General features: G+C 33.6%; 1 protein-coding gene across 2 annotated transcripts in view; it reads left to right on the top strand.

The window, feature by feature from the left end:
• The first annotated feature begins 43 nt into the window (after positions 1-43).
• The window catches only part of Br140 (bromodomain-containing protein 140), an 86,514-nt gene continuing 72,114 nt past the window's right edge, over positions 44-14,443 (top strand). Inside the window, exons 1-2 of one of the 2 annotated variants that reach the window (XM_089102707.1) lie at positions 44-311; positions 13,380-13,489. In XM_089102707.1, coding sequence (XP_088958833.1) covers positions 146-311; positions 13,380-13,489 — 276 coding nt within the window. In that variant the 5' untranslated portion in view covers positions 44-145. The remainder of the gene's footprint in view (positions 312-13,379; positions 13,490-14,443) is intronic. The other variant, XM_089102706.1, reaches the window with a different exon arrangement.

The raw sequence follows: 14,443 nt of genomic DNA, 5'->3' as shown, positions 1-14,443 counted from the left end.
CTAATTAAGATTAATGCTGATTAAAGAAGAAGCAGAATAAAATTTTCAAAATAAAGAGGCAAAACAAATAGGCCTAAGCTAAATATGATCATTGTAGCATAAACAGCAAGTTTGTCGTTTCTAATTTGAGCTGAACTTAGAGAACATGCTTAGCTCCCAAGGATTTAGCCTGCAAGAGTTTTTAGAAAATGTGAAGGCCACAAAGCCTCCATATCATTGTCCATATGATGACTGTGACAAAGTGTTTAAAACAGTGAAGGGGATTCACTGTCATGTTGTCTCACATAGTAAGGAAAATATGTCTGACAATGGTAAGTTTCTTTCATGAGCAATACTGCACACTTCTTCCCCTTTGAAGGAAACATTAAAATAAAAGAGAACAGAAAATGTTTAGTTTTTCCTTTTCTGAATTGATTTGCTAGCTAAAAGATGAATAAGCCAGAAAGAATGTGGGTAAAATTCTACTTTAGCTACTTTTGGCTATCTTGGAAAGGGGTTAGGTTAGGACAATGAGACTTTCAGGGATGGGTCTACAGGCTAAAGTATGTCCCGGGAAGGTATTTTGAAGTACCTACCTCCACTTCTTCCCCCTCTAGAGGGTCCTTAAATTTACCTACATGACAGGTCTATACCCATTGAAATTTTGACAAAACAACATTTTACCTTAATTTTCAGTTATCAGCTTCTTTTTCTCTGCTTTTAGTTCTGAAAATGCAATTCCTGTTATTTGAGCAGAATTTTAAGACATATAAATAGTTTATTTTCAAAATTTAGGAAATGTATTTGCATATATTTAAAACCTTATAAATTGTGATTGAGCAAAGTTGTGAAGCTGGAAACCATTTTGTTGTACTTTATTTAAGCAGAAAATCTATTTTGCAAGGTTTCACTTCTATAACTCATAGATTTTTAAAGGTCATCCAAGATCAGGATCCTCTAGAGGGAGAAGGAGTGGAGGTGGGTACTTCAAAATATCTTCCCATGACATACTTTAGCCTGTAGACCCATCCCTGAAAGTTTCATTTTGTTAATCTAACCCCTTTCCAAGATAGTCAAAAGTAGCTAAAGTAGAATTTTACCAGAATGTGCTGCTATTAGAAATGTAGGTAAATTTCTAGGTGTCACTAAAATTAGACATCCACCATATGGCTAGCCTAATATGGGAGTAGGCCTAATGTTCATTTGTGATGCATTGGATGTTATATTTAGATTGAGGATGCCATTCTAGGCATATAATCATACATTAGGGGGGTGGGGTCTAAGAAATTTAGGAATTTCTTAGAAAAACTGTAAAAACAAGGAAAGAAGTGAAGATAAAGGATCTCCCCCTGAAATATGTTAACTTGGATTATTCTGCATATTATGGAGTAAGAATTGTTTTCTTAATAGCCTATGTTTCCTTATGTCCAGCTGGACTCCTAGGCTTAAAATACTGGTTGGCTGGGTATAAATTTAGAATTGTGGCTTCTGATAAGAAGACATGTTAAGAAAACAATTCTCACAATAAAATATGTATAATGATCCTAGTTAACATATTATCCAAGGGGAGAACCTTTGGTCAATATATACTAAATCATACTATTGAGTTTAAAATAAATTTAATACATAATTCAATGCCTTTTTTTATGCTTATTAGGAATATAATAAGCATTTCTATCGGAAATGATTTTAAGCCCCCCCTCCCCTATATAGGCTATACCGAACCTAACCCTGAAGTGGCATTCATAGGGGGGGCTGAAATTCATCTTCAATAGAAATGCTTATTATATTCGTAAACAACATAAAAAAAGGCATTGAATGGTGTATTCACTTTAGTCCTAACTCAATAATATGATTTGGTATATATTGACCAAACCTTTATCATCAACTCTTTCCTCTTTTTTCCTTCTTTTTCCAACTTAAAAGAAAAAATTTAAAATTTTTTCCACACTAATAACACAATGCATAAATCTTTTGAAATTGCTGCTATAAATTGTTCTTATAGATAGCATTCATATTGGTCATTGTTAATTCTATTTTTTTTTTTTAATGATAGATAAAGCAGTGGCAAAAATACAAAATATTGCTATAAATATACATATTCATACAGAGTATATACCCCCACCCCCCTAATGTGCAAATATACAACCAAAGTTGCATTCTAATTCTAAATAAAACCATTTACATCACAAATAAATTTTGCCCCCCCCCCCTGATGTGCAAATATATACCCTGATGTGGATATATTTAGGGGTTAAGGTACAGTTCATCTGGTTATATTTAGGTTCAGAATACAATTTTTGTTATATATATGCACATAATGCAAATATATAACAGATGTGGATCTAGAGCAGAAATTTCTTTCTTATAATAGTCAACCCATGAGGAAAGTGGTATACAAGATGATATTTGACTTGGTATATCTTTTACAAGGCTGAATCACAAGTTATTTGGCTGCAATCAAACTTCTTCCAAAGAAGATGAAATAATTTAACTCCAATGCAGAGAAAGCTGCTTTGCAAACTGGTGTTTATTAGTATAAATATACATTTTTCACAGCCACCCATCATGTGGTTTATCTGCTACAATCCAAACTGAAAGCCAAAACTTAGCAGAAAAGCAAGCATTTTGCAAATTATAATTAGTTGACCAACCAGGCTCTTCAGTTCCAACTTTTACTTGCATAAAAGTGTACTGCCAATTGTTTCTGCAAGAGCTAGGGCATGAGTCAGTTCAATACAATAAATGTTCAGCTTAACTCAAGAATCATGCATATTCTTTCTTGAACTTTGCATCAACAAATCAAAGGGTATACAAATTTTTGTGAGAACATCAGTGCATGCATTCTGGAAAAGATCTGGAGATGCCTTGTCCTGATCATTAGCATAAAATACAAATGCTTTTTAGGAAGGTGGTTAGAAGAAGGGCCACAACCACCAATCTGATTACTAAAAGACAAAGGAAAATAATATGACATAAAATCAGAATCACTAACAACAACTTCTGCAATAGTTACAGATGACATATGACAAACATGGTCTAAGTTAGATGTACTACCCAAATTATTGACATAAGTAAAACTCTCATTCTCAATGCAACTACATAATCATCATCAAACAGACTGAAAATAATACTTGGGCAATCAGAATCACCAGAAGAATTAAGCAGGTTGGTAAAATCCCAATTGAAGTCACCAGTTGTGATACACCATAAACCCTGCTCTTTTATTTTTAGCAAGGATTTAGATAAACAAGCAGCACTAATGGCAAAAAGTCTCTTGGATTGGTTGTCACAATAGTTCATGGGCAGATGAATGTTCAGCATGACAAAATTCTGGATTCTAATTGCTAAAAGTCAGTTGCTGAATCAAAAATAGATGAAATAAAATATGACTTCACAAAGGTTGCTAGACCACCACAAGGCCAGCCTTAAAACTTGAGAACAGCAGCGGCAACCAAGAACACTTTATGATTGGTTGATAGTTCCAAAAGGCTCAGGTCTTTGGGTTTTTGTCTTTGGGCTGAAAAACATCTTCATAGCTAATTTATCTATTATGGGCTGCCTCCCCATAGTAGCATAATATTTGTAGGCATGAATATATAATGAGTCAGAGGTAATAGGCTTGAGACTTTCTGTGTAGGATTTTGACTCTTGTTGAAAGAAGAGCATTGCCAAGTGCTAAAAACCATGTTGTGACAAAGATGGGCCCAGCATTGCACAAAGCTTCCATTCATGGAGGTCCCAGGGACTTCTTCCTGTCTGGTTCTAAGCTGACTTAAGCTCTTTGGTGTAGACTTGAGAGGATATGTGATCCCCATCCTGCACTGGTATCCAGAATCATTGCTTTTCTTGAGGCAAAAATAATTTCAATGATTTAACAAACATGAAAATTGGAACTTGGAATGTTACAATGTTAAAAAATGACTATCATATCAACATTTTGACTGACAAATTCAGATGATTTGAATTGGATTTTTTAGGAGTTTCAGAAACTCATATCTCAGGGGTAGGAAGCATGAAATTAGGTGATAAAGAAATTTTTTAATCAGACAGGAAGGATGGGGTACAAAGACAGAGAGTAGGGCTCATGATGAATAAGGAAGCTGCTAAGTCTTGTTTAGGCTGGAAAGGTATTAATAATAGAATAATAATGGCTCATTTCATGACTAAAAAGTTCCGGGTATCAGTTATAGTAGTATACACACCTGTAGAACTGAGTGACAGAGATACTAGAGACTCAGATGAATTTTACTTACAGTTACAGGAGCAAATAGATAGGGTCCCAGGTAAAAATATGATGTTATTACTGGGAGATTTTAAAGCTCAGGTTGGTAGAAATAGGAATAGATGGTATCCTAGCCTAGGTAAATTTGGCATAGGAAAAGAAAACAGAAATGGATACAGACTTTTGCAATTTTGTAGGTATAACAATCTAGTTATAACCAATATGGTGTTTGGTCATAAAATAGTTCATAAGTTAACATGGTATTCACGTGATGGTAAGACAGCAAACCTTATTGATTATGTTATAGTAAACCGAAGACTGGCAGGATCAATACATGATACTAGGGTATATAGGAGTGCTGTTATTGATAGAAGTTAAGATCACTATTGTTAGAAGTTAAGATCACTATCTAGTAGTGTCAAGGGTTAATTTAAAGCTGAAATATCAGAAGGGTAACTACCTCCCGGGAAGTCATGATGTTGATGGACTCCAGGATGAGAATTTGAGAGAAACTTTCCAGGAACAGTTGAATACTAAACTAGAGAGTTTAAAATTTGATAATGTGGAAGATGGTTGGAATAATTTTAGAAAAATAATTTGTGAAGTTGCTGAAGGTGTATTAGGGAAGAAAGCTAGGACTTCAGCTAAGGATATTAGTGAAAAAGCTTTATATCCAACAGAGAAGAGAAAGGGCTTGTACAAAAGTTCTATGAGAGAAAGATCATATGAAAACAAGACGAATGTAAAGAAAGTGGAGAAAGCACTAAAATATGAACTAAGGAGGTGTGAAGTGGAGGCCATGGATAAAATTGCCAAGGACCTGGAAGATGCAGCTAGGTGGCATAATAGTAAAATATTGTGCTGACATGTTAATAAATTGAGAGGGAGTAGTCGATCTAGACTTGGCCCAGTTAAAGATAGGAATAGTGCCATAACTAGCGATAAGGAAAAAATTAAAGAGAGATGGGCCGAACATTTTGAGAATTTGCTTAACCAAGATAGAGTTGCAGGAAAAGATATAGAGGAAAGTGAAAAAGTTTGTGATACCTTGGATGTGAAGGAAGATTTGTTTTGTGAGGAGGAATTAGCAACAGCACTAAAAGGGTCAAAAAATAATAAGGCTCCAGGTGCTGATAGGGTGGTAAATGAATTTCTTAAATATGGTGGCTCTGATGTTAGAAATAAGTTACTGAAGATTATGAAAATGATTTTTGAAAAAACGGAAGTACCTAACAATTTTAGGAAAACCTCAATTAAGCCACTTTATAAGAAAGGTGATAAAAATGAGTGTGGTAATTATTGAGGCATTAGTCTGGTCTCTGTAGATAGTAAATAACTTAGTAATAGGATACTTTTCAGACTGAGAGATGCTGTAGACAAAGTTTTAAGAGAAGAACAATGCAGTTTTAGAAAAGGTAGAGGGTGTGTTGGCCAAATTTTCACTCATAGGCTAATAATTGAGAACTGCATGAGTTTTCAAACACCTTTGGTCCTCAGTTTTATAGATTATGAGCAAGTGTTTGATTCTGTTGATAGAAGAGCTTTAGTAAAGGTTTTATCCTTGTATGGTATACCAGACAAATACATTCGTCCTATTGCTAGCAAGTGCAATTTAAGGTAAATTTTAAGGTAAAGTGATTAGTGCTATGTACAAGAATAACACTGCTGCAGTTAAGGTAGGAAATTAGGTTAGCAGCTGGTTTTATATTAAATCAGGAGTTAAGCAGGGTTGTGTGCTATCCCCCTTTATATGGATTATTTTGATGGGCTTTGTTTTAAGGACCACAGGAAAGGCAATGGGAGACCATGGAATCAAATGTTAGGAATTAATGTTAGGAAGACTAAGTCACTAAGGCTAGGAATAAGTGAAGATGAAAAGGTGATGTTGGGTAATGAAAAGATCAACCAGGTGGGCAGCTTCACTTACCTTGGTTGTATTATTAGTAAAGATGGTTGGAGCGGTGAAGATGTTAAAAGTAGAATAGCCAAGCCTCAGGGTGTTTTTTCACAGTTAAACATAGTTTGGAAGAATAGGAAGATAAGTCTGCAAACCAAGATTAGAATATTAGAAGCTACAGTGATGACAGTGGTCAAATATGGCTCTGAAGCATGGACGCTCCAAAAAGCAGATGAACATTTGCTAGATGTTTTCTAGAAAAATTGCTTAAGGATTGTTCTGGTACCTGGCTGACTGACCATATTTCAAACAATAGGCTATACAGAAAATTTGGTTCAATACTGCTCTCTAGGGCTATAATGAAAGAAAGGTTGAGTTGGCTAGGGCACATTGTGTGGATGAAGGATGACAGATTGCCAAAGATCTATCTTTTTGGCCAACCATCTAGGGCTAAACAGAAAGCAGGTTGTCCTTGTCTGGGGTGGGAGGATGTCATAAAGAAAGATTTAAAGGAAATGGGAACTTCGTGGGCGGGTGTAAAAAGGGCAGCTTTGTATAGATTGGGATGGAGGAGAAGCGTGCGTAGCTGTGTTGACCTCATACAGCTTGGTGCTGTGGTGAGTTGTTAGTTGTAGTATTTAGACAAAAAGTCCTTTAAAAACACAGAATGTTATAGTGAATTTCCATTTAGATTCCATGATGCAATTGCATAGAAGATGGAGGATCCTTGGTTCATTTCTTCATCACACCTTGAGAGGGTGGGTTTTAGACTCATTTTGATTGGTGTTTAGCACTGTTTATTGCCTTATTAGCCAAGTACCTTACATTGTAGCAGGTATGGCCTTTCTTTTTGCACAAAATGCAGAACATATCTTTTGTGCACCTATTATCCTTTGTGGAAGCATGGGCAAAAGAACCACAACAACAACAAATAGGTATCAGTATATAGTTGGTTGCTGTGTGACCAACTCCATGGCAAGAAAAACATCTTTTTGGGAGAAATTTGAACTCTTCTGCAGGCAGCTTCTCATAGCCAACCCAAACTGATGCTGCAAGCAAATCTTCACAATCCTTCCTGGTCTCAAAATACAGCTTAAACACTTTGGAATGCTCAAAGCTACCAATTTCTATTGCCCTTGATGCACTTGGAACAAGGGATTCTATACCTGTATGAGTCATATTAGGTGGAACCTGTTTCAGCATGGCAATAAACAGTTTAGCTATAGACACAAAGTTCTGCAGTTCTAGGCATAAATTGTTTACCTTTTGCCAGTTTTGATGATATCAGTGTTTTCATTTCCTTTTGATTTTGCCCTTAAGGTAAAATTCAGAACAGCATCATTCAGTCATTGACTAGTTAAAACAAGATAGTTATATTGTACTTTTTTGGATATTTTAACTTGGATACTTGGTAAATTTTCCATTGGCTGTTTTCAGCTCTGCCTTTTTTTTATCCAGTCCACTGTCATCAGTCACTGCTAGACATTCATACACACAAGGTGTGCGGACGTATTGAGTGAGAGAGATATTGCTTTTTTCATTTTGTCATTTGCCAAAGCTATGCAAGTGGGAAACCGGGCGTTTGCTCAATTTAAATATTACTAGCTGTGGCCATGCAAAATTACGTGGGTGATACCTGTCAAAGATGATGGAAGTAATTATGAAGTTTGTTGTTACAGAACTGTCAAAATTAAGATAGTAACGTCAGACAATATATGGGCCTACGCGGAAAAATATGAAGAAGCACTGAGAGATGGCAGAAAAAATGTTCAGCAATTGATAAGGCTGTGTACAGAGGACTTGGAAGGTTTAGCCAGGGATTTATCTGAGTTGGTTAAATTGATGCAGTCAGAAATTGTAAACCTTCCTGACAGTATACAGGATGAAATTCGTAGGAGAGTGGAAGACCAGTGCAGTAGATTAGGGAGTTCTTTGGTGACACAGATTAAGTCAGATTTTCTTGATAATGTTATGCAAGCTGTCTATGAGGCAATTGATCTGCAATTCAAGGGTAAAATTGAACTGATTGAGCAATCACTTGGCGATTTACAGGCAAGAATTGTTCAAAATTGCACAAAGCTCCAAAAGCTTGAAACTAAGCTGGATGATATAAACCAGTCTTCTCTTCTGACTAAGGTCATTGTATCTGGGATAGACTCTTCCACGTGTGATTTGCCTCACCTTGGTGAGAAAGTATCGGCTCGTCTTAACAGTGAAATGGGACTCAATCTTGATAAATCCGTTGCCAAGGGTGCAAGGCTTTTGGGAGGTGCCTCGGAAATAAAAACTCTGATTGAACTTACATTTTTTACTGAGGCATCTGCAGTTGAGATCTTGCACAATCGCAAGAATTTGAAAGGTTCCCAAATCTATGTAAATGAGGCTCTAACCAGGGAAAGGCAAGAAATCTACAAGCTTGTGTGCAATAAGTTTGAATTGAAAAATGTATGGACTTTACAAGGTGTGGTTTATGTCAAGTGCGGTTTGCAAATCATTATTTCCGACGTAGTTCCGATTCGCAATGTGTCATATGAACCTGTCGTCTAAACTAAGAAGTGGTGAATTTTTATTTTCTTTTTTTTTTGGTTTATGGATCATTTTCAGTGTTTTCTTGATTCTCGTTTGAAATTAGATGTTATTCTAAATTCAGCTACCAGAATTGATAAAGATATGCCTTATGTAAATAATTTACCTGAATGTGATTATTCTTCAGGCAACTTTCTATCAGATAAAAAGCAAATTGTGATTTTCCAATCCGATCATTACATGTAAATGCCCAGGGGTTACAAAGTGCATTCAATGAACTGAAGCTCTTGCTTGCATCTAGTCCTATAGACATTGTTGGAGTTTGCGAAACTTTTTTGTCTGCTAATACACCCTGTACAATGTTAGATCTGCCCGGGATGAAGTGTATTTTGCATACAAGGTGTCAGAATGCCAGAGGAGGTCAGATGCTGTATATTTGTGATGACTGGTCTTTTAGTATTCTCAGTGATTTGTCTATATTTGATGAAGGGTTATATGAGACTATTTTTGTTGAAGTTGTGCCTTTGGGCTGTAATCCATTTATTCTGGGGTCTGTTTATTGATCTCCATTGGGTAACCCAAAAAGATTTTTTGAAGTTTTTGAACCGCTGTTGAAAAATCTGGAAGCATTGAAAAAACCAGTTATTATTTTGGTTAATTTTAACTTTGATCTTTTGAATCTTGATGTTGGAAATAATAAGAAGTTTTAAAGTATGATGTTGTGTTCTAATTTTCTTCCAAGTATTTCTCTGCCAACAAGAGTTACTGCTAACATAGCTGCATTATTAGATAATATATTTTTCTCTCCTGTTTTATTTGATGCTGAAAAATCGTCAGTAATTCTGTCTGATATGTTGGATCATTTTCTGGTGAGTGTTCTTTTAAAATTAAATAATAGTAATAAACAACATCGAGATTCAACAATGGATAATTCAAAAAAGCGATATACATGGATTGATTTCAAAGTTCTACATCAGTTAATTGATGACCATGATTGGAGTTCGGTTTATGGCTCAGAAGACCCAAATGCTGCGTTTTCAGATTTTATTGATCAAATGATGTGACTGCGGGATTGGGCTTCTTCAACACTAGTTTTGCATGGAAAGTTTGTGCAGACATTTGACCCATGTACTGAAGGTATACATCGTTAAAACATAAAAATAGAAAATTTAGGAATTATTTAAAATTATGAGTTGTTTGAAGTATTCAGAGTTTATAGAAATAAGCTAAATTCAATTATCAGACATGAGAAGAGAAAATATTATAAAGAGAAATTTTTGGAGTATAAATTGGATATGAGAAAAACATGGCAATTGATAAATGAAAAGATATGTCTTCATAGTTGTAAAAGTACTAGCGTTAATTGCTTTTTTTAAATGGAGAAAATGTTACAGAGCCCAATGAAATTGTAAATGCTTTTGGAGATTATTTCAGTAATATTGGTTCTAGACTTGCATCGACTATGAATATGCAACTGAATCCCCCTTCTGTTCCAGTTAATGAGCAACATGCAGAAAATTTGTTTTCTTTTTCTGAGATTAGGCCTCATGAAATTGAAAAAGTTATTCTGAAGCTTAAACAGAGTTTTTCTAAGGACGAATTTGGATTTTCGGCTCAAACCGTAAAGCATTTCACCCTTGTTGGTACATATTTTTAATCTATCACTTGTGCATGGGGTTTTTCCTGAGCTTTTAAAAAAAGCAAATGTTATAGCATTACCTAAAGCTGGGAGTTCAACTGGCCCTTCAGATTATAGAGGTATTTCTCTACTTCCAATTTTCAGCAAAATTTTGGAAAAACTTGCAAATAGTCAATTATAAAAATATTTATTTTATAGTAAGATTTTACACACATCTCAATATGGTTTTATAAAAGGAAAGTCAACTGAACTGGCAATTCATGAGCTTTTACTAAATATTAATGATTCACTAGATAATGGTCAACACACATTGGCGATTTTTCTTGATGTCGCCAAGGCGTTTGACACCATAAATCATTCTTTGCTTCTTATTAAACTCAAGTTTTATGGGTTTTCAACACAAGCTGTTAAATTTTTTGCATCTTACCTTTCTGGGAGATGACTAGATTGTGTTGATAAATCTCTTGATCTCCATTCCAAAACTTTTACAATTAATTACGGAGTGCCTCAGTCCTCTGTCATTGGGCCTATTCTATTTCTTCTTTTTATAAATGATTTGCCAGAAGTTTTGCCTCTTTGTAAAATTATAATGTTTGCTGATGATGTAGTAATTTTGCTTCTCACCGGGACCTCTCAGTTCTTTTCCATAACCTTGAAAGTACGTTACTAACTGTATCTGATTGGTATTCAAGAAATTTACTAGCTCTTAATGAAAAAAAATGCCAATATATGTTATTTTCACGAACTGGATCAGTAGTGTCAGATAGCTTCTCTCTCTTCTTGAATGGTCTTGAATTGAAACGGGTAGTTCAGTTCAAATATCTTGGGATTATTTTAGATGAAAATTTGTCGTTTCATAAATATGTAAAAAAACTGTCATTAAAATCTTCCCGAAATATTTGCATGCTAACTCGTCCTCGTCATTTCTTTCCTAAATCCATTCTAAAATCTATTTATTATTCTTTCGTCCACCCATATTTTCTCTATTGCATTTCGGTTTGGGCATCTACCTTTTCATCTGTTTTCAAATCTCTCCAAATACTTCAGAATAAAGCAACGAGGATTCTTTTTAATGTTGATTGCAGATCTTCAGTTAGACACCTATATGGGACTTCAGGAATTTTCTCTTTGGACCAACTTTATTTAATTTCTATCTCTTGTATTTGTCACGATTATCAATATAGTAATTAACCTGTAAATTTCTCTGGCATTTTTCCAACTAATTCTCAATTTTGTAATTATCCTACTACGCATCGTTCAAACTTTTCGTGCGAAATTCGCCCGACATCGAGAGCGGGATTCAGCATCCGTCACACTGGGCCAAAAATCTGGAGCTCAATTCCAGCATCAGTCCGAGAATGTAGCAACAAGCGACATTTTCTAAGACTGGTGAAGAAATATCTTATGACATGCTAAGCATTTTGTTCATTAGGGTTTTCTTTTTTGTTGTTGTAAAATTTAGTTAGAAAATGGCTGTGTATTTTCGTTGGCAATATTTTCAGCTCTAAAGTATGCCACAAGGCATGTGCGCTGTTTTGTGACATTTATTTATGTATGTGTTATAAATAAAAATATTCTACTCTACTCCTGGGATGTACCCCAGTAAAATAAAGGAATCGTCAGCCCCTGTTCTACCTGATCCCTGCAGTTTAAGGAAGACTCTCCTGGCAGGTACAATGCCTCTTGCAACAAGGAACTGCCCCTCTTCTGCTTGGCAATTAGAGTTACGTTAAAACGGCTTGGCACACTTAAATTGAAGCCAGAATAAATGCACAAATCTATTTTTACAAAATATAAATAAATGTCCAGAAACTAGGTCAGTAGATTCTAACATTTTTAATTCTTATAAAAATGTTTTGAAAAAATGGTCCCACAATTAACAGCAATCACTCAATAAATTCAATGTCCTACTGAGTTTCAAGTTCATAAAATCCAGAAAAGGTGTTATCACTTTCAAGACTATATATTCTCTGCCCATATTCATACTTACATGTTTCTTTCTGTGATATTACACACCAAAGGACAGCCTCAATAATTCACTATAAATTCCCAAAGAATGCAAAAAAGATTTATTTAGAAAAGATTTAGAAAACTTTGCTCCTAGCTGCATTTAAGATAAAACAATTAAGCCAAATAAAACTTCTAGTCTGGACAATGCTTAGTAAGTCCAGTCCAACTGAGACAATTTGTAATGAAGGAAGCACAACTTCTCAGTATTTTCTCCTTTAAGAGACCATTGTTTGTATAGAGCCTGGCACGCAGCAGGCTTCTATATATAGATTTTCATTGTCACTTGTCTTCTACCCACAGACAATTTGAGACAAATTGCTGTCTTTTCATACTGCAGTCTTTCCAAAGATTTTTGATTGTTAAAGCAAGTCCGATTTCTAAAAACGATACAACGAAAATTTAGGCTCTTAACGAATTTTCTCAGACTTTTAGACGTTTTTTTTTTATATGAGAATATCCCAAGATACCAATTTTATCAAAAAACTATGAAGCGGTTTTTGAGAATATACACACATATATACACATGCACAATTATTGCTAACTTATAAAGATAGTATATATATATATATATATATATATATATATATATATATATATATATATATATATATATATATATATATATATATATATATATATATATATATATATATATATATATATATATATATATATATATATATATATATATATATATATATATATATATATATATATATATATATATATATATATATATATATATATATATATATATATATATATGTGTGTATGTATGTATATATATATATATATATATATATATATATATATATATATATATATATATATATATATATATATATATATATATATATATATATATATATATATATATATATATATATATATATATATATATATATATATATATATATATATATATATATATATATATATATATATATATATATATATATATATATATATATATATATATATATATATATATATATATATATATATATATATATATATATATATATATATATGTGTATGTCTATAATAGTACAACATATATATATATATGTCTGTACATACATAAATATTGCGTTCTTTTTTAGAAAATGATGATCCAATTACTTACGTGGACCCTCAGAAGGTTGTTGAATTCCATTTCAGTGGTAAACCTGTACAGGTTAGCATGTATGAACCTTTGGCTTTGTTTACCAAGGTAAATGCTTTATTCATCTATCAAATTTATTGTTAATCATTTTTTTTTCATATATGGAACTGAGTGTGATGTTTATGATTCTTATACATATATAAGGTCCAAAAGAGGCTGTGATTATGTATCTTAAATATGGAAACAAGAGAACTTGGCCTAGAATATCTTTTCTTAAGCTGTACCATGGTATGTTGCTTCCTTTAATGCAAGACAGATTCTAAGTCAAATTCTTCAAAGTCAGAACCTATTTTCTTAGTCTTCCAGACTTTAAAAGTAATGGGAGAAATAGGTATAAGAGCTTTGAGACAACGTTTTTTTTTTACTAGTCGGAACTGTAGATTCATTCCTGGAAATTTTTTGCACACAGTAATTCAGAACATGATAAAACACAGGTTATGTTTTTCATAAAAAACGCACACAAAAAAGCAGAATCAAAACAAATGGTATCTTCTTCTTTTCCAAGCTTTTTTTTAACAGACAACTAATGCTTGCTTGTGACCTACTGCTGAAGATCTCTCGCTGTCCTATATTTCCCTGTTTTTAGGTATGTTTCAGCATTGCCACTCATAATGCTAATGTACTTTTTGTGTTCTAAGGTAAATGTTTGTTCTGATAAATTGTGTTATTTCATGTTATTGTATGGTACTTGTGAAGAACAGGAATTTAATTTGTACTTCAGTAAATGGAGCCGTTTTGGCAAATATGGAAAATTTTGTGTGCTGTGGAGGACCATAAAATTTGCCTGGATGGCAATCCTTGGTTTCTCTTTGTGCCTATTGCTCATTTTTATTTTAGATTTTTGGGGTCAGATCATACCAGAGAGTTATTCTCAGGAACTTCATTCTAGATTTAAAAGTATTTCATGCATAGAAACTATAAAATAAGTGTCTGTTAAATTATAGTAACCTAATCTAATTTCAATTTGATTAGTTACATTAATTTGATCTAATCAGTGAAATT

This window comes from Artemia sp. Qi Xiang Cuo, chromosome 16 (assembly GCF_049724085.1).
Source record: "Artemia sp. Qi Xiang Cuo chromosome 16, ASM4972408v1, whole genome shotgun sequence".
Classification (NCBI taxonomy): Eukaryota; Metazoa; Arthropoda; class Branchiopoda; order Anostraca; family Artemiidae; genus Artemia; species Artemia sp. Qi Xiang Cuo.
Note: the sequence above shows the minus strand (reverse complement) of the source record. Positions and strands in the feature narration are given on the sequence as shown.